The 25,330-nt window shown below is 44.6% G+C and overlaps 1 protein-coding gene and 1 long non-coding RNA gene across 5 annotated transcripts in view; one reads left to right on the top strand and one right to left on the bottom strand.

Annotated features, from left to right (window-relative positions):
- The window catches only part of LOC123372560, a 31,894-nt gene extending 9,597 nt beyond the window's left edge, over positions 1-22,297 (top strand). For both annotated transcript variants that reach the window (XR_006580342.1, XR_006580341.1), the window contains exons 2-3: positions 4,760-4,932; positions 22,017-22,297. This is a non-coding gene — a long non-coding RNA (uncharacterized LOC123372560). The remainder of the gene's footprint in view (positions 1-4,759; positions 4,933-22,016) is intronic.
- RNF38 (ring finger protein 38) overlaps positions 21,165-25,330 on the bottom strand; it is a 205,108-nt gene continuing 200,942 nt past the window's right edge. For all 3 annotated transcript variants that reach the window (XM_045020743.1, XM_045020745.1, XM_045020746.1), the window contains one exon: positions 21,165-24,720. In XM_045020743.1, the coding sequence (XP_044876678.1) occupies positions 24,658-24,720 (63 nt within the window). In that variant the 3' untranslated portion in view covers positions 21,165-24,657. The remainder of the gene's footprint in view (positions 24,721-25,330) is intronic.

Genomic DNA, 25,330 nt, shown 5'->3' with positions numbered 1-25,330 from the left:
CCTGAAACGCAATAATACCAAGATGAGAGCAGCCCTCACAGTAGAGAAGCGAGTGGCGATAGCCCTGTGGAAGCTTGCAACGCCAGACAGCTACCGGTCAGTCGGGAATCAATTTGGAGTTGGAAAATCTACTGTGGGGGCTGCTGTGATGCAAGTAGCCAAAGCAATCACTAAGCTGCTGCTATGAAAGATTGTGACTCTGGGAAATGTGCAGGCCATAGTGGATGGCTTTGCTGCACTGGGATTCCCTAACTGTGGGGGAGCGATAGATGGAACCCATATCCCTATCTTGGCACCGCAGCGCCAGGGCACCCAGTACGTAAACCGCAAGGGGTACTTTTCAATGGTGCTGCAAGCACTGGTAGATCACAAGGGACGTTTCACAAACATCCACGTGGGATGGCCAGGGAGGGTTCATGACGCTCGCGTCTTCAGAAGCACTACTCTGTTTAAACGGCTGCAGCAAGGGGATTACTTCCCAGACCAGAAAATAACAGTTGGGGATGTTGAAATGCCTGTCGTTATCCTGGGGGACCCAGCCTACCCCTTGATGCCATGGCTCATGAAGCCATACACAGGCAGCCTGGACAGTGGTCAGGATCTGTTCAATTACAGGCTGAGCAAGTGCAGAATGGTGGTGGAATGTGCATTTGGCCGTTTAAAGGCGCGCTGGCGGACATTACTGACTCGCTCAGACCTCAGCCAAACCAATGTCCCCTATGTTATTACTGCTTGCTGTATTCTCCACAACCTCTGTGAGAGTAAGGGGGAGACCTTTATGGCGGGGTGGGAGGCTGAGGCAAATCACCTGGCCGCTGATTACGCGCAGCCAGACACCAGGGAGATTAGAAGAGCACACCAGGAAGCGGTGCGCATCAGAGAAGCTTTGAAAACGAGCTTCATCAATGGCCAGGGTACAGTGTGACTGCTGTGTTTGTTGATGAACACCCACCCCGCCTTGACTGACTCATTCCCTGTTAGCAACTCACCCTCCCCCTTCGAGTACAGCTTACTTATGCAAATAAAGTCACTCTCATTTAAAAAGCATGAATTCTTTATTGATTCATTATAAAAAGAGGGAGAGAAGTAAGGGTGTGGTTTGGGAGGAGGATAGGAGGGATGGAGAAGGCCATTAAAAAAAATTCACAGTAACGACATCCTTCTGGTTGGGCTGTCCACGGGGGTGGAGTGGGCGGGTGCACGGAGCCTCCCCCCACGCGTTCTTACACGTCTGGGTGAGGAGGATATGGAACATGGTGAGGGTTGAGGGTGGTTATACAGGCGCTGCAGCGGCACTCTGTGATCCTGCTGCCGTTCCTGAAGCTCCACAAGACGCCGGAGCATGTCAGTTTGATCACGCAGCAGCCCCAGAGTTGCATCCCGCCACCGCTGATCTTCCTGCCGCCACCGCTGATTTTCCTGCCAGTCTTCCTGCCGCCACCTCTCATCTCGGTTGTCCCTCCTGTCCTCACGTTCACTGGCCTCTTTCCTGTAATTTGAAACCACGTCCTTCCACTCATTCAGATGAGCTCTTTCATTGCGTGTAACTTCCATAATATCCGAGAACATCTCATCTCGCGTCTTCTTTTTCCTCCGCCTTATCTGTGCTAGCCTTTGGGATGGAGGAGGGATGGTTGAAAAATTTGCAGCTGCATGAGGGAGATAAATATTTAGAAAGATACATTTTACAGAACAATGGTTATACTATTTCACAGTGAACAGCAGTATTCACCACCTAGCACATGTGATTTCCCTACAAGGTCGCATTTTTTCATCTTAATAGTGAGTGCCTGCAGCTCTGGAGTAACAGATCTCACATACGCAGGTCCAGGCATCAGAATTCAGCTTGCATGCGGCCATGGTAAGCCACTGTCTTTCGGCTTCTGTAGTGATTTAACCCTTCCCCCCCAACAACGCATGGCTAATACCACGCTAGCTCCCTGCTAATCAACAACCTTCCCCCCCCCCCACCCACTGCGTGTCTGGTGCCTTGGGGAAGATCGCTGGTGACCAAACACAGAAAAGATCATCGGCATTTCACTCCTCCCCTCCCCCCGCTTCGCTACGTGCAGGAAAGTTTTTTTTTTAAGCTGATGCAGTCCACGAACCCAGTAGAAAAATGGCCACCCCCCCCTTACTTAAATTCCTGATTTTTAACCAGGTTATCCTGAACGATATCACTTTGCTGAGGATAACAGAACAAGTTAAAGAACGGATGCTTCTTGAATGCCAGCAGTCACCAGGACCATACGCTGCTATGCTTTGCCACGCAATGATACCTGATTACTTGCTACATGCATGGCGTGGTAAAGTGTCCTACCATGGTGGGCGGAACAAGGCTGCCTTGCCCAGAAACCTTCTGCAAAGGCTTCTGGAGTACCTACAGGAGCGCTTCATCGAGATGTCCCTGGAGGATTTCCTCTCAATCCCTGGACATGTTAACAAACTTTTCTAAGTAAGTATACTGTCTGCGAATGCATCCCAAGACCTCAGGGCAAATCAATCATTAAAAAAGGCTTGCTTAAAAAAAAAAGTTTGATATTTGCAAAGGTACACTCACCAGAGGTCCCTTCCATGGCGTCATTGTCTGGGATAGTGGCTTGTGAGGGCTGGGAGGACGGTAATTCCGTCAGGGTGATAAAAAGCTCCTGGCTGCTGGGGCTCACGGAGTGCTGTGTGCTCTCTGCTAGGTCTTCCTCCTCTTCTTCATCTTCCTCTTCCCCGTCTGCATAATCCTCAGCCATGGCAGAGATTACAACCCCCACCTCGGAATCCACGATCAGGGGTGGGGTACTTGTGGCGCAGCCCCCTAAAATTGCATGCAGCTCAGCATAGAAGCGGCATGTTTTTCGACCTGCCCCTGACCTTCCGTTTGCTTCTTTGGTTTTCTGGTAGCCTTGTCTGAGCTCCTTAACTTTCACTCTGCACTGCACTGAGTCCCTGCTGTGGCCTTTATCCGTCATAGCCTTAGAAATTCTTTCAAATACTTTTTCATTTCGTCTTTTGGAACGCAGTTCTGTTAGCACTGAATCCTCTCCCCAGATAGCGATCAGATCCAGTACCTCCCGTGTAGTCCATGCTGGGGCTCTTTTACGATTCTCAGGAGACTGCATTGTTAACGCTGATGAGCTGTGCGTGGTCACCTGTGCTGATGAGATGAGATCTCCACGCTGGGGAAGCAGGAAATGAATTTCAAAAGTTCGCGGGGCTTTTCCTGTCTACCTGGCCAGTGCATCCGAGTTCAGAATGATGTCCAGAGCGGTCACTGGTGCACTGTGGGATAGCTCCCGGAGGCCAATGCCGTCGATCAGCGTCCACACTAACCCTAATCCGATATGTTAATACCGATACTAGCGTTACTCCTCTCGTTAGGGAGGAGTACAGAAACCGGTTTAAAGAGCCATTAAAATCGATATAAGGTGCCTACTAGTGTGGACGGTTGTGGCGTTAAATCGGTTTTACGCTCCTAAAACCGATTTAAACGCCTAGTGTAGACCAGGCTTTAGTCCTGTCATCCTTGTCCCAGGGGTTTAGGTGCGTCTCCCACTGCCTTTTCATTGATTTTTGTAAGTTTTCCGCCTGATTGGCTTTGTTTCAAGCAGAGGCTGGGGGGGGGGGTCTTCTGTGAGTCAGACAGGCTACGTACTGTGCCGTGGTTCCCCAAGCACACAGAGATGATAATGGTAATAAAAGACTTTCACTGCAGATTTGACAAAATGCAAAGGTGGTACCAATGTGAGATTTCTAAAAATATAGCATTCAACTCAAGGTTTAAGAATCTGAAGTGCCATCCAAAATCTGAGAGGGACGAAGTGTGGAGCAGGCTTTCAGACATCTTAAAAGAGCAACACGCAGATGTGGAAACTACAGAACCTGAACCACAAAAAAAGAAAATCAACCTTCTGCTGGTGGCATCTGACTCAGATGATGAAAAATGAACATGTGTTGGTCCGCTCTGCTTTGGATCGTTATCAAACAGAACCCGTCATCAGCATGGATGGATGTCCCCTAGAATGGTGGTTGAAGCATGAAGGGACATTGGAGTCTTTAGCGCATCTGGCATGTAAATATCTTGCGACACCAGCTACAACAGTGCCATGTGAATGCCTGTTCTCACTTTCAGGTGACATTGTAAACAAGAAGCGGGCAGCATTAAACCCTGCAAATTGAAACCAAACTTGTTTGTCTGAGCGATTGGCTGAAGTAGGACTGAGTGGACTTGTAGGCTCTAAAGTTTTACATTGTTTTATTTTTGAATGCAGGTATTTTTTGTACGTAATTTTACATTTGTAAGTTCAAGTTTAATGATAAAGAGATTGCACTACCGTACTTGTATTAGGTGAACTGAAAAATACTATTTCTTTTGTTTTTTACAGTGCAAATATTTGTAATAAAAATAAATAAAGTGAACACTGTACACTTTGTATTCTGTGTTGTAATTGAAATCACATTTGAAAATGTATAAAACATCGAAAATATTTAAAGAAATGTTAATTCTATTATTGTTTAATCGTGCGATTAATTATTTTAATCGCTTGACAGCTCTAGTCTATTTATTATTTGCAGGCTCAAGTGAGGTATAATTTGAATTCTCTAGGTCAACAGCCATCAAAAAGAGCTGGATCAGTGAATTGATCCTGCATTAATAAATGTTCCAAGAATTTTAAGGATTTCTAAGCAATGAGAATGTATTTTAATATTTAAAAATACATAACCTCTTTTATTTATAACGGCAGTAACGGAGTGTCTTGCATTACAGCATCCTGTGATGTGGGGAAGTATCTTGATCCATTTTACAGATGGGGAATGGAGTCAGAGAGATTAAGACCCTGATTCAGGAAGGTACTTAAGCATTTGCGTACGAGTGGTTGCTGCCAGACAAGGAATGAGTGACTAAGCCAGTAACTGAACCCAAAGTTTCTTAAGTCACAGGTTAGTGCTTTAATGCCAAGGCCATCAGCTTTCCTCCCTGTTTTGTTTCCAATTGTTTAGTCCTTCAAAATCATAGCAAGCAAAGTAGCATTCGTTTAATGATTTCTAAGTAGAACTAGTAAGAAAATGGATTTTCCGTCCCACTAAAAAATTCAAGATTTTGAAAAAATTTATCCTAAAATCAGGTCAGTTGAAATGTTTTGTTTCTATTGCAACCCTTTTAAATCTCAAATACATTTCTAAGCAAAAAATCATTTCAAAACAAAAAATCAAAACTTTTAATTCCAAAAATGTTGAAATGGGACATTGACATTTTAAAACTCCCCCCCAATTGTTTTCAAAATCAAGTTTTGTCAAAATTGATACAATTCTGTCGTTTTCTCAAAACGGCAATTTCCAATAGAAAAATGTTTCAATGAAAGTTTTCCAACCAGTTCTATTTAAAACTAGCCTCCTCCCTGCTTTTAATGGTGAGCAGTCAGGACCCTGCTCCTACAAACCTTTATGCACATGGCTAACTTTACTCACCTGAGAAGTCACTGGGGCGAATCACATTCGCAAAATCAAGCAGATGCATAAGTGTGTGCAGGACTGAGAAGTTGGTTTGCAGCCCTAGTGTGTGTCAACGGCATTTTTCACCAGGCTTCATACCCTTGTGTGAGCCCAGTGTAGGGTGACCAGATATCAAGTGTGAAAAATCGGGATGGGGTCGGGGGGTAATAGGACCCCATATAAAAAAAAAGTCCCAAATATCGGGACTGTCCCTATAAAATCAGGACATCTGGTCACCCTAGACCAGTGTGAATTCAATGATTGAAACGTCACTCAAGCAAAATCCTGACTCTTTTTGGAGAATTAGTTTATTTTTCAAGGTTGACCACTTTGGAAGTGCTGGGGTGAGGAACAGAATGTTTATTTTAATTACTGCAGATTCATTGTGGGTCAGGCTAACCTGTAGGGATCTCTTTTTGTGAGTCTGTGTATTTTAAGTAATTTAATTTTACAAAAGATTAGAAGGCCTTTAAAGTTCCTTCAATAGTGCTGCAAAAGCTTAGGGTTCAATTTTTATTTTCTTCAAACATAAAAAAAGCTTTGAAGGTCCAATTTTAACTTACATTGATTACATTTTGTTTGTACTTTTTTCCCCCAAACATTTTCATGAGGAAAATAAATGAAGGCAAGAATTATTTTCCTGAGTTAATTACTTCTATTTTTAATTTAAAAAGTGGAAAGTTTTTGGGTTTTTTTGGGGGAGGGGGCATAAGAAACATATTAGTTTTCAGACACCCCCTGGGTTACGCAAACCCGATTTACGCAAATCTGCACTTACGGAAAAAGTTCTGTAAGCTAGAAATAGTGGTGGGGTTTTTTTTGGCATAATGGCTGGGTATATAATTCCAATTTATGCAAAATTCCAGTTATGCAAGGCGTATATAGGCCTTGCTATTTTTTTTTTTTACAAAGTTACTAGTGAACACTTTTTCTACAGGATGTGGCATTTTCAATGCAGCGTTGGAATTATTTCTGTGCACTTGAATTTTTAAGCACGTTTCTAAATTACATGGCCATTGGTTAGTGAAATAGAGCAAGTTTCTCTCCCTCTCTCAAGAAAGGGTTTTGGGATGATTACTGTAAAATGCAAACAGGATGGTTTAAAAATACATTAAGCAGAGGTTCTGCAGTTCAGATTTTTTTCCACATTCCTCACATATTATATTCAGTTCCTTATTAAAATAATCCACTTGTTAAAATGGCAGACTCCCCACAAACACCAGCTCAACACACAAAAGACTTAAGAGCACACTAAGGACAGAACATCCAGGCTGTGCCCTTCAAAAGTATATGATTAAAAAAAATAAGTTCACTACACAGAGTTCTGAATGTCACCTGATCAAATGGAGCACTGCGTATCTGATAGGGGTTATCTGTCCAGACTGGATTGTAAGATCCTTGGAGCATGGGTCTGTCTTTTCCTGTAGCATTTTACAGTATGCAGTCTGACTGCGGGCTCGGTAAATAATTCTGAAAGAAAAAACAATGTTAAGATTGATTTAAGGTTCAGAGTACTTAAAGGTAAAATGCCTTCCCAGATGTTGTAATTATCCCCAAACCAAGAGCTAGTCCAGGTCTACACTAGAAAAGCTTTGCCAGTGCAGCGATATTGGTGTAACTAGAGCGGCAAACCCTCCTAGTGCAGATGCTTTAGCTGGTATAGCTCATATCAGTTCCCCAAATGAAAGCAGCTTTCCTGGCGAAAGACCTTTTCCTGGAAAGACCTAGAAAAATTTTTCTGACTAGAAAAATCACAGCTGCTCTCCAGAAAGTCCCACACTCCCCAAGGACTAGGTCGAGATATATCCCTTCCAAATTAAGTGCTGCAACCAAGACAGCTGGAATTCCTTGATATGTGTGACGTTGTGGAGAGTGGAGGGCTTTGCGCTGCGGAAAGCCTTAAGAACTGTTGGAGAGAGAAGTGAAGGCCAAAGCTACAGATTCTCATTGGAAACATGGGTTAATGGAACTGTATCCAGTGTTCTAGACTTAAAGAAATTGAACAGCTCACTTTTCTCAAGGAGGAAAAGGGGCCACCAGCTACTGCCCAGCGCCACCATGTGCAGGGCAGAGAAGGTACAGAGCAGAGAGAAGAATGGGGAGTCAAATCCTCTCCAGCTTCCCACTATTTGACATTTCTGCTGTTATATAGAGTGTTGTTGTAGCTGTCTCAATCCCAGGATCTTAGACAAGGTGGGTGAGGGAATCTCTTTTATTGGGCCAGCTTCTGCTGGTGAGAGAGACAAGCTTTCAAGCTTACACCGAGCTTTTCTCCAGGTCTGGGAAAGGTACTCACAGTGTCACAGCTAAATACACGGTGAAAAAGATTGTTTAGCGTAAGTAGTTTACACGTTTTAAAGGACCATTCAAAGTGACTGCTCCAATCATAGGGAGGAAAGGAGGAGGTGGGGAGAGAAAAAGCAGCCGGGGGTGGGAGTTGCTAGTGGGTTACAGATTGTTGTAATAACCCATAAATCCAGTGTCTCTATTCAGTCCATGATTTTTAGTGTCTAGCAAAGTTATGAATTTAAGCTCCCAGGCTCACCTTTTTTAAGTGGCGTGCAGATTTCCATTGGGGATGAGGACTGATAGGTCAGATATAGAGTGATCACTTTTTGAAAAGTGTTCACCCACAGGTGATAGGGAGTCTTCTTATTTTCCTGTGTGAGTTCGAGAGTGGGGTGATTGGTTTGCCCCACATAGTTGCTATTGGGGCATTTAGTGCACTGACTGAGGTACACCACATGTTATAGGCATGTGTAGGACCCCTGGATCTTGAAAGGTGTGTTGAGATTTTTTGATCATTGTAGCAATGGAGAGATGTCTGCAGGTTTTGCATGTGTTGTTCTGGCAGGGTCTGCTGCCGCTTTGAGTTGGTGTGTCTTTGCCTGTGGGGAGCCACTTCCGAAGCGTTTGGAGAGGTTGGGTGATTGTTGGAAGGCCAAAAGGGAATTCAGGAAAGATTTCTTTCAGGGTAGGGTCCCCATCATATGTGGGTTGTAGTTGTTCCAGTGTGGGGTGGTTGGGGACAACTGGGGATGTGCAGTTGGAGGGAGTTTTATTTCTGTATTGAAGCAGGGTAGCTCATTTCATGATGCAATCTGCTTCTCTGGTGGAGTGTCCTTGTTTGGTGAAGGCAGTTTTGAGAGTGTTAATGTGTATATCCCAGACTTTACATACCTCAAAATATTCTCCCAAAAGAAACACATTTCTTCCTTCAGAATACTTCTTTTTGTGTGGTTTTGAACATGTGCTATAACCATAATCCGGAGGATTTCAATTGTAGCCTTACATATAATGTTGCTACATACATTTCACCATGATATTATTGACCAGAATTATTAGTTATCAATGATACATCAACAAAGCATATTTTGTGCAAAGATTTTAATAGTGTGTAAGGTGTGAATACAGGGGTGCTTTCAGTCACACCTACACTGATTGAATTGGTGAAAAACGTAACGTGAATTTTCATGGAAAAACTTCCACTGGCTTTACACAGCACTAGAATGTATTATTGCTGCTCATAATTCCACAAGGTCTAATACCTAGGTAGTTTGGCTTCTCAACAGAATATAAAATATCCAAAACAATTATGCATGCCACAAATTATTATCCCTTCAGTGTAGTCTTACATGACCCACTTCCAACTTGAGAAAGCAATAGGACTACTCATGCATGTAAAGTTACTCAAACATGGAAGAGTTTGGGCCTTTAGCTTGGGTTATAATTCAACATCAAACAACAGAATTATCCCACTGCAAATGTTTATAATTTGGAAAAGTTTGAACAAGATCAAGTGACAAAGGCAGGCTAGTGTTTAGCCATCCAAAGCACGAAGGTGAAAGTCCTGTTGACACACCCACAAAACACACAACTGCAAAGTGATAATCTTTCACACAGAAATGCCAGACTATTTTCAGAGCCCTGTTTGCACATGTACTGTGTGCCCTAGTGCCAGAGTAACATCTAGACAACATCACAGCTTCTTCAAAAACTGACAGCCTCAAAAGGGATTTCTCTTGCAAGCAAGTTTATTTCAGGATTTTCAAGATGATGAACATGCTCAGACCTAGAAAGTATTAAGGTGGGAGAGAGTATTGGTATTCCCTTAGCACCAAGCGGCTGAGATCAGTGTCCCATTGTCCCCCATGCTGTACGAACAGGCAGTGGCAGGAGTTAGGCAGGGGTCGGCAACCTTTCAGAAGTGCTGTGCCGAGTCTTCATTTATTCACTCTGATTTAAGGTTTCGTGTGCCAGTAATACATTTTAATGTTTTTAGAAGGTCTTTCTATAAGTCTATAATATATAACTAAACTATTGTTGTATATAAAGTAAATAAGGTTTTTAAAATGTTTAAGAAGCCTCATTTAAAATTAAATTAAAATGCAGAGCCCCCCCCCGGACCCGTGCCCAGGACCCGTGCAGTGTGAGTGCCACTGAAAATGAGCTCGCGTGCTGCCTTTGGCACGTGTGCCATAGGTTGCCTACCCCTGAGTTACAGGGCCAGGGTAAGAGCCATCCTGGGAATTTACACGGGATTTGTAGGAGACTCTCTGATCATCTCAGCACAGCAACGGTCACCGAGGCCGCCTTTGCCCTCAGACAGGCTCAGGCTCAGAGCCTGTGTAAGCAGCAGGGCAAAGCAATTGGTTTGCTGGGACCATGACCCCACAAGTCCTGCAGGTAGCTCCTAGCCCTTGCTGGGTCCCCACAGGCCTGGCGCTCATACACGGGGACCTTCTCTCCCAGCCTGTGGGGGATCCTGGGAATTCAATCACGCAACCAGACACGAGTCAGGCCCGCACACTGACACCAAGAGCAGGGGGCAGTAAGGCCCTGTGGGTACCTCAATCCGCCTGGCATCTATGCGTCTCTGGGGCAAGCACTCAGAGGCAGAGTCCTTCCCAGCTAGAGCTCTTGGCCCCTCAGGCCTGTCCCTGCACAGAGCTCGCCCTGTCCCCAGTCAGAGGCTCCAAACTCAGGCCAGACTCAGAGCTCCTCCCTCTCCGCACCCCCAAGATGGCTCCTATTGCTAGTTCCACACCCCACATCAGCAAAACGGGGAGGGCTCTCAGCTGTGCATCAGTCTCTGACCAGCCCAGTGCTGCCACAGGAGGGACAGTCGTGGCCCTTCCCCCTCCTCAGGGTTAGTTTTCAGTCCCGGCTCCGTGGTGAGCCCTGTTTGAATTTGGCTGTTGGGGAGGGAAGGACATTGGAGCCATTGACACTTATTACAGCGTGCTGGCAATGTGCTCTGGAACAAACACGCAAGCCCCCATCCTCCTCCCTCCGAGGAGTGGCATTCCACACGTGAGGCAGAGGGCTGCATCTCTGCATTGCCAGGCCAGAAACCGCTCTGTAAACACTGGCCCTCTGTCCTGGCCAAATGCCAACTCCCCCCCTCGCCCCTGCCCTAAGGATAAACAGCACTAAGATGCGACTTGTTTACTCAGCATAACGTGCAAGGTTGGGAGCAGGGCAGCTGCCCCACCTCGTCCCTAGCCGCTTAGAGCCTGAGACCTGCCCCCTGCCGACATCGCCAGCTCACTGCCCCAGCGGTGGTTCCACCAGCCCAGCGCTACCTGCCCTGCTCAATCATTAACCCAGCCAGCTGTCCTCTCCTCACCCTATCGACCCACATGCAAACCATTTGCTGCTGTATTGATTTGGTTGCTATCCAGCGTATGCGGCCTTTCTGGTTTGCCACGGAGTTCACTTTCCCAGCCAACTTCCCTCTGAGCGATCTTCCAGCCATCGCCCACTACCCCCCCGCCCCTGCCATGGCACCCACACTTCCATCCTTACCCTCCCCACCTTGTCCCTCTGGCCTGACACCCAGGCCCACCTTCTCTTGCTTTATCGCTAGGATCACTGCCATCAGTGACCTCCCCAGCTCTCAGAAACCAGGCTTCCTTCTCCCGGAGGGAGGCCGTTCCCTCCTCTCACACCTTGCCCCATGCCGTCTCCAAAGAACCATGGGGTGGGGGGCGGGGAAGAGTCTGAGCTGCTTCTCCCCTGCTACTTCCAGCCCCTCCCGCTTCCCACTGCTCCCCCTCTAAGCAGCCCTCCAGCCAACTCTTCCCCTCCACCCCCAACAAGCATCCACAGCCCATCTGACTTCTGCACCCCCAGTTCCCGCTCTGAGTGACACCCGGCTATAGCTGTGGCATGGCATCCCTTTGCCAGCGCCCAGTATTGTGTCTATAAAAGTCATATAGAACCTCAGCTGCCTTTCCTGCCTGGGAACACCCCATGGCATAAGAGAGAGGGGGGCTTTTGGGCAGGGCTTTTATGCCATGTCAGACTGGGAGCTCCAGAGAGCTGGTTTCAATTGCCAGCTCTGGCACAGACATTGTGTGTGACCTTGGGCCAGTCACTTTGTCTCTCCGTGCCTCAGTGCTCTCTCTAGAAAGCAGGGAGAACAGTACTCCCCTCTCCCCCTCTTGTCTACTGAGATGAGAGTTCTTTGGGGCAGCTACTGCCTCTTACTATGTGTCTGTACATAGCAAACCCCTCGCGCAGTGGGGCCCTGATCTGAGTTGGGCTCGCTACCACAACAAGCAAAATAAATGATAAAAATCGGCATCCCAATGCCACCATATTTGTATGGCAACTTTACTGCTGATAGCTTAACAGGAGCATTTCTTGTCCCAATTAGTGCATTAATTTGTTCTGGAAAAATCAGAGAGATACCCAGGGAGATTCATACAAAAACAATTTAGGAAAAGAAACCAGAAACGGGGACATTTCTGAGGAATCAGCTCCCTTTGCTAAGGCTAGTCAGGGTCGCTGTGGAAAAGGCAGTGTATTTCCTAAACTGCTTCAGCTACTTCACAACAACATCCCTGTACTATGACCCCTTTAATTTAAAAAAGTTTAATGGATTAATTAGTTTTGAAAGGAAAAGCTCCTTGTATTAAACAATCAGCATTAACGCCGCTGTACAAGCACGGTGGCGTCGGGATACCCAGCACTGTGTTATAGTGCCAGGCTAAGTATAGCCTATGGGAGAGTGGTGTACGTTACACTTACCTTCCTCTTGCTCCCAGACACACTATGGGTATGTCTACACTACTTGCCGCCCGCCGATCCGGCAGTCGATCCAGCAGGGAGGGATAGCTCAGTGGTTTGGCCTGCTAAACCCAGGATTGTGAGTACAATCCTTGAGGAGGCCATTTAGGGATCTGGGGCAAAAATCTGTCTGGGGATTGGTCCTGCTTTGAGCAGGGGGTTGGACTAGAAGACCTCCTGAGGTCCCTTCCAACTCTGATATTCTATGATTCATTGCATCTAGTCTAGACTTGATAAATTGACCCCCGAGTGCTCTCCCGTCAACTCCCGAGAGGCACAGGCGGAGACGACAGGGGAGCAGCAGCAGTTGACTCACCACAGTGAAGTCACCACGGTAAGTCGATCTAAGTATGTCGACTTCAGCTACTTTATTCACGCAGCTAAAGTTGCGTAACTTAGATCGATCCCCCGCCCCTCCCCCCCCACAGTGTAGACCAGGCCTATGATAGAAAGCAGCAGACAGCACACCACAGTGGGGGAGCCTATTATGGGACATCCTGAGGTTTTTCTCTGGAAACGTGGCCTCTGGTTCTTACTCCAGGACAGAAAAGGCAGTAACTGGGAATGTGCCTTTAATAGTATCAACCTGGCTTACCAGGCTGCATGTTGAGTGCATCCTTCCAAGACTGGTAAGATAAACAAATGACACTATTACAACATTGACAGGTTGTACAGTGTTAATACTGTACTCCTCCCATTGGAGGAGCCAGGTATTTTGTGTTTGCGTCTGTCTTTGGGGTGCTTGTGTCTCTCTCTGTCGGGGCAGACTGCTGAGCCCTGATTAGGGCGCGGAGCTAGGCAGAGGAGGGGGCCTATAAAAGCGGCCGCCCAGCCAGGCAGCAGCACAGCTGATCGCAGCGGCCCAGGAGCCGGCCAACAGGGCCGCTAACAGGGGAGTTTGAAAGAAAGGGGTCGGGAAGGAATTTTCCTCTAGGGTAGATTGGCAGTGGCCCTGGAGGTTTTTCGCCTTCCTCCGAAGCATGGGGCAGGGGTCGCTTGCTTAAGGAGTGGGTGGATCAGCTTATGTGGCCTGCATCTTGCAGGAGGTCAGACTAGATGATCATAATGGTCCCTTCTGATCTTGAATTCTATGATTTTTTTTTTTTAAACACTGATTAACTTTGCCCGCAGTGCAGCGCAATGCAATGCAACGTAAGCAGCAACCAAATACACAGATGAATGCAAATTAAAAACATCCGACGTGTGAATATTAGCTTGTGGCACCGTTGTCCATCCCAGTGTTCAGGCCTGTGTGGAATCATGCCAGCCCTGGAGGAACTGAGGGGCTGCCACAGGAAGAGAGAATTGCTCTGAGTTCCCCCGGCATGTTGTGTTAGTATTAAGACAGTCTCAGAATTTCTAAATATTATAGGCGACAACTTCCTAACTCAGAGTGTTACATCCGACACGGGGGGAATTCTGTGTTAGACCTCATCTTGACAGATAAAGAGGAACTGATCACAGAACTAAAAATTAATGGTAACTTAGGTGCAAGTGATCATGGCTTGATCACGTTTATAATGTGCATACAGTATAAACTCCAGACCAACGATGTAAATACTTGGTGCTTTAAAAGGGCCAGTTCCACAAAACTGAAAGCAATTATGAGCCAATTCAGCTGGGAGGAAGAATTTAATCATAAAAATGTGAATGATACTTGGGAATTGTTTAAGAACATTTTACTAGATAGCCCAAAATCCACAATCGAGGATGAAAGCTGCACTGGTTAAGAAAACAACCTGATTTAAAAGAGAAGTGAAGGAAGCTATGAAAAATAAAAAAAAAATATATAGCAAATGGAAGAAAGGAGGAAGTTAATAGTAATGAATATAAATCAGAAGCTTGGAATTGTAAAAACTTGATCAGGGAAGCAAAAGGACACAAGGAGAAATCTATGACCAGCAGAGCTAAGGACAATAAGGAGTTTTTAAAGTATATAGGGGAAAAAACCACAATTTTAACAATTCTACCATGGACCAGTATAAAAAAATGCAGAAAAGGCAGAAGTAAATACGTAGTCATGTCATATAACACACTTTCCATTCCACTAGCATCTTGGGAAGGTGTTAAACAGCAGGTACTAAAATTAGACATTTTAAAATCAGCAAGTCCAGATAACTTGCATAAAAGAGTTTAAAAAGAGCTGGCTGAGGAACTTGCTGGACTGTTAATGTGGACTTTCAATAAGTCTTAGACACTGTGGAAGTTTCAGACAATAGAAAGAAAGCTAATATTTTGCCAGTTTTTAAAAAGGGATGATGTAGGTACAGTAACTCCTCGCTTAACGTTGTAGTTAGGTTCCTGAAAAATGCGACTTTAAGCAAAATGATGTTAAGCAAATCCAATTTCCCCATAAGAATGAATGTAAATGGGGAGGGGGGGGTTAGGTTCCAGGGAAATTTTTTTCACTAGACAAAAAAAGACAGTTATCTTTTCCATAACTGGTGTTCTTCAAGATGTGTTGCTCATGTCCATTCCACAGCAGGTGTGCGCTCGCCACGTGCACCGGAAGTTTTTCCCCTAGCAGTACCCATAGGGGAGCGCCCCAGCGACCCCTGGAGTGGCGCCTCCATGGTGCGGTATAAGGGGCGCTGCGCACTCCCCCCACCCTCAGTTCCTTCTTGCCAGACAACTCCGACAGAGGGGAAGGAGGGCAGGATGTGGAATAGACATGAGCAACACATCTCGAAGAACACCAGTTATGGAAAAGGTAACTGTCCTTTCTTCTTCGAGTGATTGCTCATGTGTATTCCACAGTAGGTGATTCCAAGCGATATCTGATGGAGGGAAGGAGTTCACAAACTGTCAGGATGGAGCACAGTCCTGCCAAACCCGGCGTCCTCCCTGGTCTGGGAGACGATCGGATAGTGCGAGGTGAACGCGTGAACTGAAGACCATGTGGCAGCCCTAAAAATGTCCTGATTGGGGACATGGACCAAAAAGGCAGCCGACGAGGCCTGTGCCCTAGTCGAGTGCCCTCACAATTGGCGGCGGAGGGATTCCCGCCAGGTCATAGCAGGTATGGATGCACGAGGTGATCCAGTTGGAGAGCTGCTGAGTGGCGATCGGCCGACCTTTCATGTGCTCAGCCGAGGCCATGAACAGCTGCAAAGACTTCCTGATCAGCTTAGTCCGCTCCAGGTAAAAGGCCAGAGCCCGTCTCACATCCAGCATGTGGAGGCGGCGCTCCTCACTGGATGCATGGGGCTTGGGGCAGAGGACCCGCAGGAAAATGTCCTGACCCACATGGTAGGCAGAGACCACCTTCAGGAGGAACGAGGGGTGTGGGCGGAGCTGGACCTTATCCTTATGGAACACTGTATGGGGGCTCGGAGGTCAGAGCCCTGAGTTCCAAGACCCGCCTAGCCAGCATGATCGCCCCCAGGAAGGCCACCTTCCACGAGAGGTGCAACCAGGAGCATGTAGCCAGCGGCTCAAACAGGGGTTCCATGAGGCAGGCCAGCACCAGGTTCAGGTCCTGCTGGGGGTTGAACGTACGGGAAGAGACGATCCAATCCCCTAAGGAAATCAGCAGGAGAATACCGTGTGGCCCTGCACTGGCGGGTGGAAGGCCAATATGGCCACCACGTGCATCTTGACAAATGAGGGCGCCAGGCCCTGGGCCCTAAGGTGAAGGAGATAGTCCAAAATTAGCTGGATCGGGGCAGCCACAGGGGAAACACCCCGCTCATCTGCCCATCAGGAAAATCGAGACCACTTTGCCAGGTAGGCTCGGCGCATGGAGGGCCGCCTACTTTCCAAGAGGACGCGCTGAACCCCTTCTGAGCACGTCCTTTCCTCCCAGCCTAACCATTGAGAAGTCACACCATGAGGTGGAGTGCCGCTAGGTTGGGGTGGAGGTGGCGGCCTGGTCCTAGAAGAGCAGGTCCGGGCGGGACAACGACCACGACGGGGTGACCGCCAGGCTCATGAGGGCCCAGGCCTGGTCAGAGCGCAGCCTCATAGCATCCTCCATCAGGAACCATTTTAGTCAGAATTTTTGAGCCTCTCTAGCTGTGGGTGGGAAGGATCAGCAGATCCTGCACTTCACAGAGATATGTGCCTCACCCAGGTAATACAGGGACTGTTGATGCTCATCACTGATGGAGAAGGAGCAAGGGCAGGAGACTCAGATTCCTGGGATCAGGGAAGATTTTCCCCAAAGGCAGCATGGGGATGGGCGGGGGGAGGGGAAACTGACTATCCTGTACTAACTATAATTACTAAGCTAAGATATAAAAACTATTTACAAAGTTTACTTTACAGGCTATGCACAGAATGAAGGAGGACACAATTCTGTCTCAGGTCATCCTTCAGTAAGAAGGAACTGGAGAGGTGTGGACCTGCACTGCCGCTTATACACTCGGTCAGAAGTATGCAGGAAGCTACTGCGCATGTCAGTGGACTACACATAGGGCCCATCACTCAAAGAAGAATGGAGTGTCTGATATGGGTTGTGACTCTTAATAAAAAGTAATGCCAGTCAGCATGGGTTTATGGAAAATAGATCCTGTTAAACTAACTTGCTATAATTTTTCTGATGAGATTACAAGTTTGATTGATGTAATATACGTAGATTTCTGTAGGGCATTTGACTTGGTATATCATGACATTTTGAATAAAAAAACAGAACAACATTCACACGGCACACCTTAAATGAATTAAAAGCTGGCTAAGTGACAGATCTCAAAATGTAACTGTAAATGGGGAACTCCAACGGGAGTGTTTCTAATGAGGTTCCACAGGGATCGGTTCTTTGCCCTATATTACTGAACATTTTTATCAATGACCTGGAAAAAAGGCATGAAATCATCACTGATATAGTTTGCAGATGATGCAAAAATTAGGACAGCCGTAATAGTGAAGAGGACAGGTCACTGATTCAGAACAATCTGGAGAGGGTCCAGAGAAGAGCAACAAGAATGATTAAAGGTCTAGAGAACATGCCCTACGAAGGAAGGCTGAAAGAATTGGGTTTGTTTAGTTTGGAGAAGAGAAGACTGAGAGGGACATGATAGCAGTTTTCAGGTATCTAAAAGGGTGTCATCAGGAGGAGGGAGAAAACTTGTTCACCTTAGCCTCTAAGGATAGAACAAGAAGCAATGGGCTTAAACTGCAGCAAGGGAGGTTGAGGTTGGACATTAGGAAAAACTTCCTGTCAGGGTGGTTAAACACTGGAATAAATTGCCTAGGGAAGTTGTGGAATCTCCATCTCTGGAGATATTTGAGTAGGTTAGATAAATGTCTATCAGGGATGGTCTAGACAGTATTTGGTCCTGCCATGAGGGCAGGGGACTGGATTCGATGACCTCTCGAGGTCCCTTCCAGTCCTAGAATCTATTAATCACTTGGTAAATTAAAAACAAGCAAATAATATCCATTTTAATAAGGCTAAATGTATATGTAACCCACACACCTCTTGGGTGTGGTGTTCTGTCCCAGCTAGTGGCACTGAGACCACTTAGATAGATGAGTCTGCTCTACAGCCTTAGCTAAGAGCCAGGTGGCTTTTAGCTCATGAAGTAGAGGCTCATGCACTAAGCTCCAGAAGCCCCAGCTTCGATCCTGACTACCGGGATCTGTTGGTGTTACATATACACCTAGGAACAAAGAATGTAGGCCATACTTACACGACGGGGGACTCTGTCCTGGGAAGCAGTGACTCTGAAAAAGATTTGGGGGCCATGGTAAATAATCAGCTGAACATGAGCTCCCAGGGAGATGCTGTGACCAAAAGGGTTAATGCAATCCTTGAATGCATAAATGAGGGAATTTTGCACAGAAGTAGAGAGGTTCTTGTACTGCTGTATTTGGCACTGAAATACCGCCTCCTGTTCTGGTGTCAACAATTCAAGGATGTTGATAAATTGGAAAGCGTTCAGAGAAGAGCCCTGAGAATGATTAAAGGACTAGAAAAAAAAGACAGTTACGTTTTCCGTAACTGGTGTTTGAGATGTGTTGCTCACGTCCATTCCGTATTAGGTGTGTGTGCTCACTGCTTTGCTGACCATGGTCAGAGAGACGCTGGCCTCAGAATCCAGGGCATTCTAAGGCATTGAGGTGGAGGCACAGCAGCCTTATGGGTGCCTCCTTGGCTTGGAAGTTTGAGCTGAGTTCCTTTCTGGCCATGCTAGGAGCGCAGACCCAACAAGGGCTCCTCTGGGACAGGTGTTTTTGTCTCTTGTCTTATACGTAAAGTGTAAACTCTTTGGGGCAGGGCCAATCTTTGTTCTGTTTGTACAGTACCTGGCACAATGGAGTCCTGGTCCACAGGTAGAGCTGCTGGGTGTTACAGCAATGATATGGAAGAATTGTCTTGAGTGTTATGAGCTGTGGAGTATCAGGAGTGTCTTTGGCTGGGGACATTGGTTCCTATTGAGTAAACCTTTTTATCACATCAAAAAAGGAGGACATGGTATAGGTACATTTAAAAACAGCCGCTAAGGGCTTCTTTTTCTGCAGGGAGAAGCCCATTTGTGCAGTGGGTTTTCACTAGAAGTGTATGGAAATGCTTGTTTATTTGGAGAGTAAAAGGAAATGCCAACAGTAGAAGACGCAGAAAACTCATGGTGGTGAACCCCTGTGCAAATCTGAGGAATGCAGATCAACAAGGGCTATGGTGGGGCTAACATACATGACTAAACGTGCTGGGGTGGAGAGAGGGAAAACACCTCACCACTGCCTCTGCACCTGGATGAAACCAGGAGCAGAACAACGGGGTTACAGGCTGAGAGGAGTATACTAGGGACATTCATGTATAAATCTGTGTATAAACTGGAGTGGTGCCCCAACATGGATTTACTGGGGCAGGATTGACTTTTGTTGAGCTTGGAGTGTGTATGTAGGGGCGCCTATTAATTGGGGCACAGTGTTCAGCCACTGGGAGACTGGAGTCCTGGGACCCATGCAGCTGGGGCACCCAACCACCAGGGGTATGCGTACACTGCATCTGGGGGCCAGCCTGGCTGAACAGACTTGTGCTCATTCTGCTTGAGCTAGCGCACAAAACGTAGCAGTTTAGATGTTGCAGCTCCAGCTAGCCACGTGTGCTGAGTGGGCTTGAGAGCCCAAGCTGCGAACATCTGCACTGTTATTTTTAGTGTGCTAGCTTGAGTCTGTCTACCTTGGCTCCCAGGAAGAGCGCAGATATCCCCCAGGAGACCAGACAGGAAGGTCCCAGCTCAGGCACTGATGTAGGCTTGGTCAGGGAGTGGGGAGGTTTTCTGAAGGGTGCTCTCTCTCTCTCTCTCTCTCTCTCCATGCTGAGTTGAGCACCTGAACAATTCCATTTGCTTCACCTTTAGGAGTGTAGAGGGAAGCAGCCTGTGAACTAGCTCTTCACTTTTGTCAAAGGTTTTGCCCACTGTGGAAATACCAAAGTGATGAGCAATATCCCTCTACTGCAATGTAAATAATACGGATTTGTCATTTTCATCCTGTGGTGAATTTTATAATTTTTTCCATAAAACTGAAGGTTAATTATTCTGTAATTAAGAGTGCTGCATAATTCAGTGCAGCTCTGTTGCAGAATGCCACTCAGTGTAGGCTTAGGATACGCAGTACAAGGAGCCTGGGCTATACTGCACCCCCCAAAATGTGTAAGTTGCTATGCATTGAGGCAAGGCTTTCCTTCCTCAGACCCTCTATCATCTTCCCTGAAGCGGATTTAATTAGCCTCTTAGATTGTATACATGCAAATACTATTGGTGATATTATCCCATTTTTTAAATCTAATCAGTAGCTAATTGTTGCAACTCCATATGCTGAATAAAGGAGTATTCCCATTTATTGGTGACCTTTTGTTATAACTAGTGCTGCAAAACCAAAAAGATATTTATATAGGTCCTTTATTAAAATTACTTTTAGGGCCTGACAACTGCATCTTTAAAGATATGTCCTTAGAACCTGGAGGACTAACTGCTACTTACTTAAAAACCATTTTAAAAAGGTAGCTTGCATTTTAAGCTTCACCATACATGGTCCTGTCACTACACCTGAAGATGCAGAAATTGTTTTGATCCTTCCACCAGCTTTTTCTGTGAGCCTGAACAAATCAAACCCTCTATACTTCAGCCTCACCTCTAACATGGAGATAATGTTACCTCACAGGAGTGTTGCAAACCTTACCTAATTTGTAAAACACTCAGAAACTCACCTAAAACATGCCAGAGGAGTGCCCAATATTTTTCAATCACTCCTCCCACATTTTCCTTATGACACCATTTACTGTTAAGCAAAACTTTCAGAAAGATGATCTCAATCAAGGCAGAAAGAGCTGTCAATTATACATATTTGCACATTCATTTAATGTAGGACAATGATGCTGAAAACAGCTTTAATATTTTTAAAAAGGATATAGTGCAGCTCGTTGAACTCGTCTTCCTGAGATTTCTAAAAGCAGACATGTTAACCAAATATTGATTTTTTTTGTCTAAAAGAAAATAAATTCTGGTTTTACATATGAACAGCATTAGTCAGAAACAACAAACCTAATTCCAGTTGCAGAGTGGTACAGCTCTAAAGTTTTACATTTATAAAATAGAAATACGCAGACTAAGAAGAACAAACAATGAACCCCAACAGGAGAACAAGAGGCACGACAAAACTAAGTGTACATCATACATTTATTACTGAACAACTCTCTCAACTCCAAAATTGGGCACAGGGATTAAAAATAAAAATTCATTGCACTACTTAGTAAAGCATTACTAGTAACTCTCATAAAAAATGTACAAATTTTGTTAAAAATTTATCAAGCCTTCAAATGATTTGGTTACAGATATTTATAATACATTTAAAACTACATGTTAACTGATACAAGAGAGTATGATTTAAAGAAAACACTCGACAAAATATGATTCCAACAAAACCCATAAGCTTTCATAATCATTAGCAAATCTGAAACACAAATAGCAAAATGAGGTAACTGAATGTACCAAAGGGGGGGAAAAACACAGCTCTTTTATTAAGGCCTAAAGATAACTCAGTCAAAAATGCATTTTCAGTAAGTTTAAAAAAACCAACACATTGGTAGATCCCACCATTCCAAGTATTACAAAAAGTGTAAATGTTAACAGCTGAGAAAATCACATTCAAGAGACTACAAAAACTGTATACAACCAAAAAAAATTACTTTGCACAAAAACCTTTCTGTAAAGAAAACCCACAAAATGAGACCTTGGAGAGATCTGTAGGCCTTGGTATCCATTAAAAACCAGAACACATTCAAATTAAGTTGACAATTCATGCAAAAAACACAGCAGTGCCAACATGGTAAAGCCAACAGTTTGTTGTTTTTAGAAGGGAGGTGGGAAATGGGGGGGGGAACCAACATAAACCTTTTTACTGGATTCTGGTGCTGCCAGGCACCGCTGCAGGCTGTGGAATTAGACACAAATGTGCATAACACATGGCAGTAAAGGCTGAGCATGAATCCCCTTCCCCTCCTCTTTTGACAGGGCAGCCACAACAATGAAGTCTGTTGTCGCCAGTCTGAGCTGGTTCAGAACACATGCATGTGTGCTTTTTATACACACTAACCACAGGAAGCAAGTCTGCACACATCTGCAAGAGTCCCATGCAAACGAAAGAAACATTCCAGAAGAGATCAGCCACAAGAGTGCAACAATGAAATTCAGTATTTTACCAAATGAAATCCTACTGCCTCCTAAATCTCCACCTGCGTCACAGAACTTTACTGGGAAAGAGGGCCATTACATATCAAGATTTCTCCAGTTCAGGAAAGAGGACTACTCTACCTCAATATTAGTAAAATATGCCTTGTTAATTATGCATTTCTATCTAACTTAGAAAAGTGCCTTATTTCCATGCGTCAACAAAGTGAATACTGAGTGTAGTAGTGTTTGTTATGGTTAGATCTGTACAGGTAGAAATTTTTTGCAGCTATATAAAAGACCCTAAGTATTATAAGATGTGTGGCATACACTTCTTTTTAAACACATGATTTCATTCATTAAAAAAATAAAGTTTACTATATGTGATTTAACTTGTTTGGTGACATGTTGTGACAGTTCCATTCCTTAGCACATCCAGGGGAAAATGAACATTTTAAAGTTGTTGTACACTGTATATTTTGTAATAATTTTGATAGACTTAGTGTTAGGTACTGACATGGACAGACAAGCAAGTTTTTTGTTCTACTTGTGTAACTAAACAGAGGCAATAGCATCTGAAACATGGGCAAAATTGTGCTTTCATTTTGTTTTACTGAACCACAAGCTGTGATTGGTCTGTAGAGCCTTCAAAGGGCAAGCAGCATGGAGAACATGTAACACTGTCTGAAAATATAACTGATACTAAAGCACAGCAGCACACAAAAGCATCAGAAATGACACAGAAACGTAAAGCTGAGACTGGCAGCAAGTTCCAGCAATATTGCTAGTTGTGCCACTTGTGCTATTGCAACCAAAGTAATGACACTACACTTAGGAGAAAGCACAGTGATGCAAAACAGTGCATCTCTTCAATAACTATGGTATACATAGTAGACCTAAATATTTGACTGAAGAACAAATTTTAAAACCTTTAACAGTCTGAAATGTTAAACAAAGCCAATTTTTCAATAATCCAGCTCTAACATTCGCAGGGCAGCTGAATGGAGGTTAACTCCTTTTTCACAGCATTTTTTGTTCCTGATTGTGTACTAACACACACTTCTCTTAATGTGAATATTCTGGCTACTAACCGAAAAACCAAGGGAGTTTTTTATTCATGCAAAAGCTCACTACCTAGTAGGGAAGGGTAGAAGAAGCATCCTATGCCATCTGAACCAGGCAGCAAATGACCACAAAAACTTACTGTGGTACAAGGACAAAGTTAGGAGTTCTTCCACTCTGAGAAAATGCTAAGAATTCTATTTTGTTCATAAAGTTGCAGGACTAAAAAGGTAGCCTCTCTTCCACTTACACAAACTCCCTTATACATGAAAAAGAACATAAATGAGTTAAAGCCAAAGTTTATAAGCTAAATGATTATGTACTTAGCAAGTACAATGGCCAACAATGTGAGGAGCTGTTGCACAAGACTCTGAATGTCCTTTCAGCTTCTGTGTATGGGGAGGAATATGTTACTTCAGCATCTTCAGAACTGATCTCTGTTCTGAAATCAACTGAACATAATTCAAACTGGCTAGAGGAATTAAAAAGGAAAACGGAAAAGCATCAACATTCAAACGATCAACTGACAATGTTAATGTTGCTAACTGATTTTGTGCGATACTGCAACTATTGATAAATTAGCAGTAAATCAGCCAATGTAAAATCTGGATTTTATGACATGAGCTAAAAACAAGATTAATCATGTATTGCGCAATCACTGCACTCTTTAGTGGTACACTTACAACCGCCAGTGAAGGGGAAGCAATAACAGTTGTCTGAATAAAAGTTAAAAGGTCTTTTTATACCATTAAGTACATTGGGGAGGAAATATTAAATGCCTATAATTGCTGCACCCTTAGCATTCAGTGTGCAACTGCAAACACAAGGAAAGAAACCAGTGTACAGTACTAGTACTGTTTAAATAACACACAAGATTATACATTGCAGCATAATTAATACTACTCACATACGTTCTCAGTACATGCTGGTATATAGGTTCTCAGACATACACACACACATTCGCTAGTACACCCCACACAAACTCTCGTGTGCACATACATACTCCCGCCCACACCATTCGTTCCCACTCACAGTATCTGAAGGCTCTATATAAGGTAGATTGCTATATTGTTTGGAGCTACCACTTTTTATAAAAGCACATGCTAAAAGATCACGTCCACTGTAATCTCGCAGCAACACTCGGAATGATCACACAAAAACCAGGGAATGTTAGTGCACACACAAAATTAAGCTAAAGAAAATAAAATCTTTGGAGTTCCAATCACACGGTTAGTATAACAATCCCATAATTGTGAAGACTAATTATAAGCTTTATAATTGATTAAATCACACAGTGCAAAAAAAGGTCCATTGACCCTTTTGTGTAAAGGGAAGGCTGGCAGCCACACGGGTAAGTTCAATGGATAGTTCGTCTATACATGTGACTAGGAACACCCAAACTAGAATTGTGCTCTTAGATTGGTCATTCTGAATCACGATGCACTTCTGAAGCATCAGCTCTACAAATTGGGCAGGTACGATTTGCCTATAAAACAAAAGTAAAACAAGGTTTAGTGCATTGACAAGGATGCTTATTTATATAACAACGTATATCACACTATACAACAGGCATGTACTAATCCAAAATGGAATCACACCAGGAAGATAAATTGGGTCTGTGCCCTTTTTGGCTTCTTTATTGTGTGTGAAGGTGGCCCAAGAGGTCTGCCAAATTAAAATTCTGCCTTTTTTTAAAACACCCACAAATTGGGAGAGATGAGAATTTTCTCAAAGAATTATGGAGAATGACGACATTATGCCATCATAAGACACTGAAAACTGAGCAGCTGAAGAGAAGGGAGTTTTAGTTAAACTGTTTTTAACAACGCCTATTGAACACAATACGGAGAACTATATGTAAAAAGATGTCAGTTCAAGAATGAGTGCTGCCGCCTTTCAGTTAAGGAGAGAGTGCTCACAGGGTATATCTACATGGCAAAGCAAAACCCTATGGGGCGGAGAGTCTTAGAACCCTGGTCTACAGTGCTAAAAACAGCTGTGTATAAATTTGGGCTCAGGCTGGAGCTTGGACTCTGAAGCCTGGGGAGGGGGATGCGTTTCAGAGCCCAAAACCCTACACAGCTGTTTTTAGCACT

Source organism: Mauremys mutica, chromosome 6 (assembly GCF_020497125.1).
Source record: "Mauremys mutica isolate MM-2020 ecotype Southern chromosome 6, ASM2049712v1, whole genome shotgun sequence".
NCBI lineage: Eukaryota > Metazoa > Chordata > Testudines > Geoemydidae > Mauremys > Mauremys mutica.
This window is presented reverse-complemented; position numbering and strand designations above follow the sequence as displayed.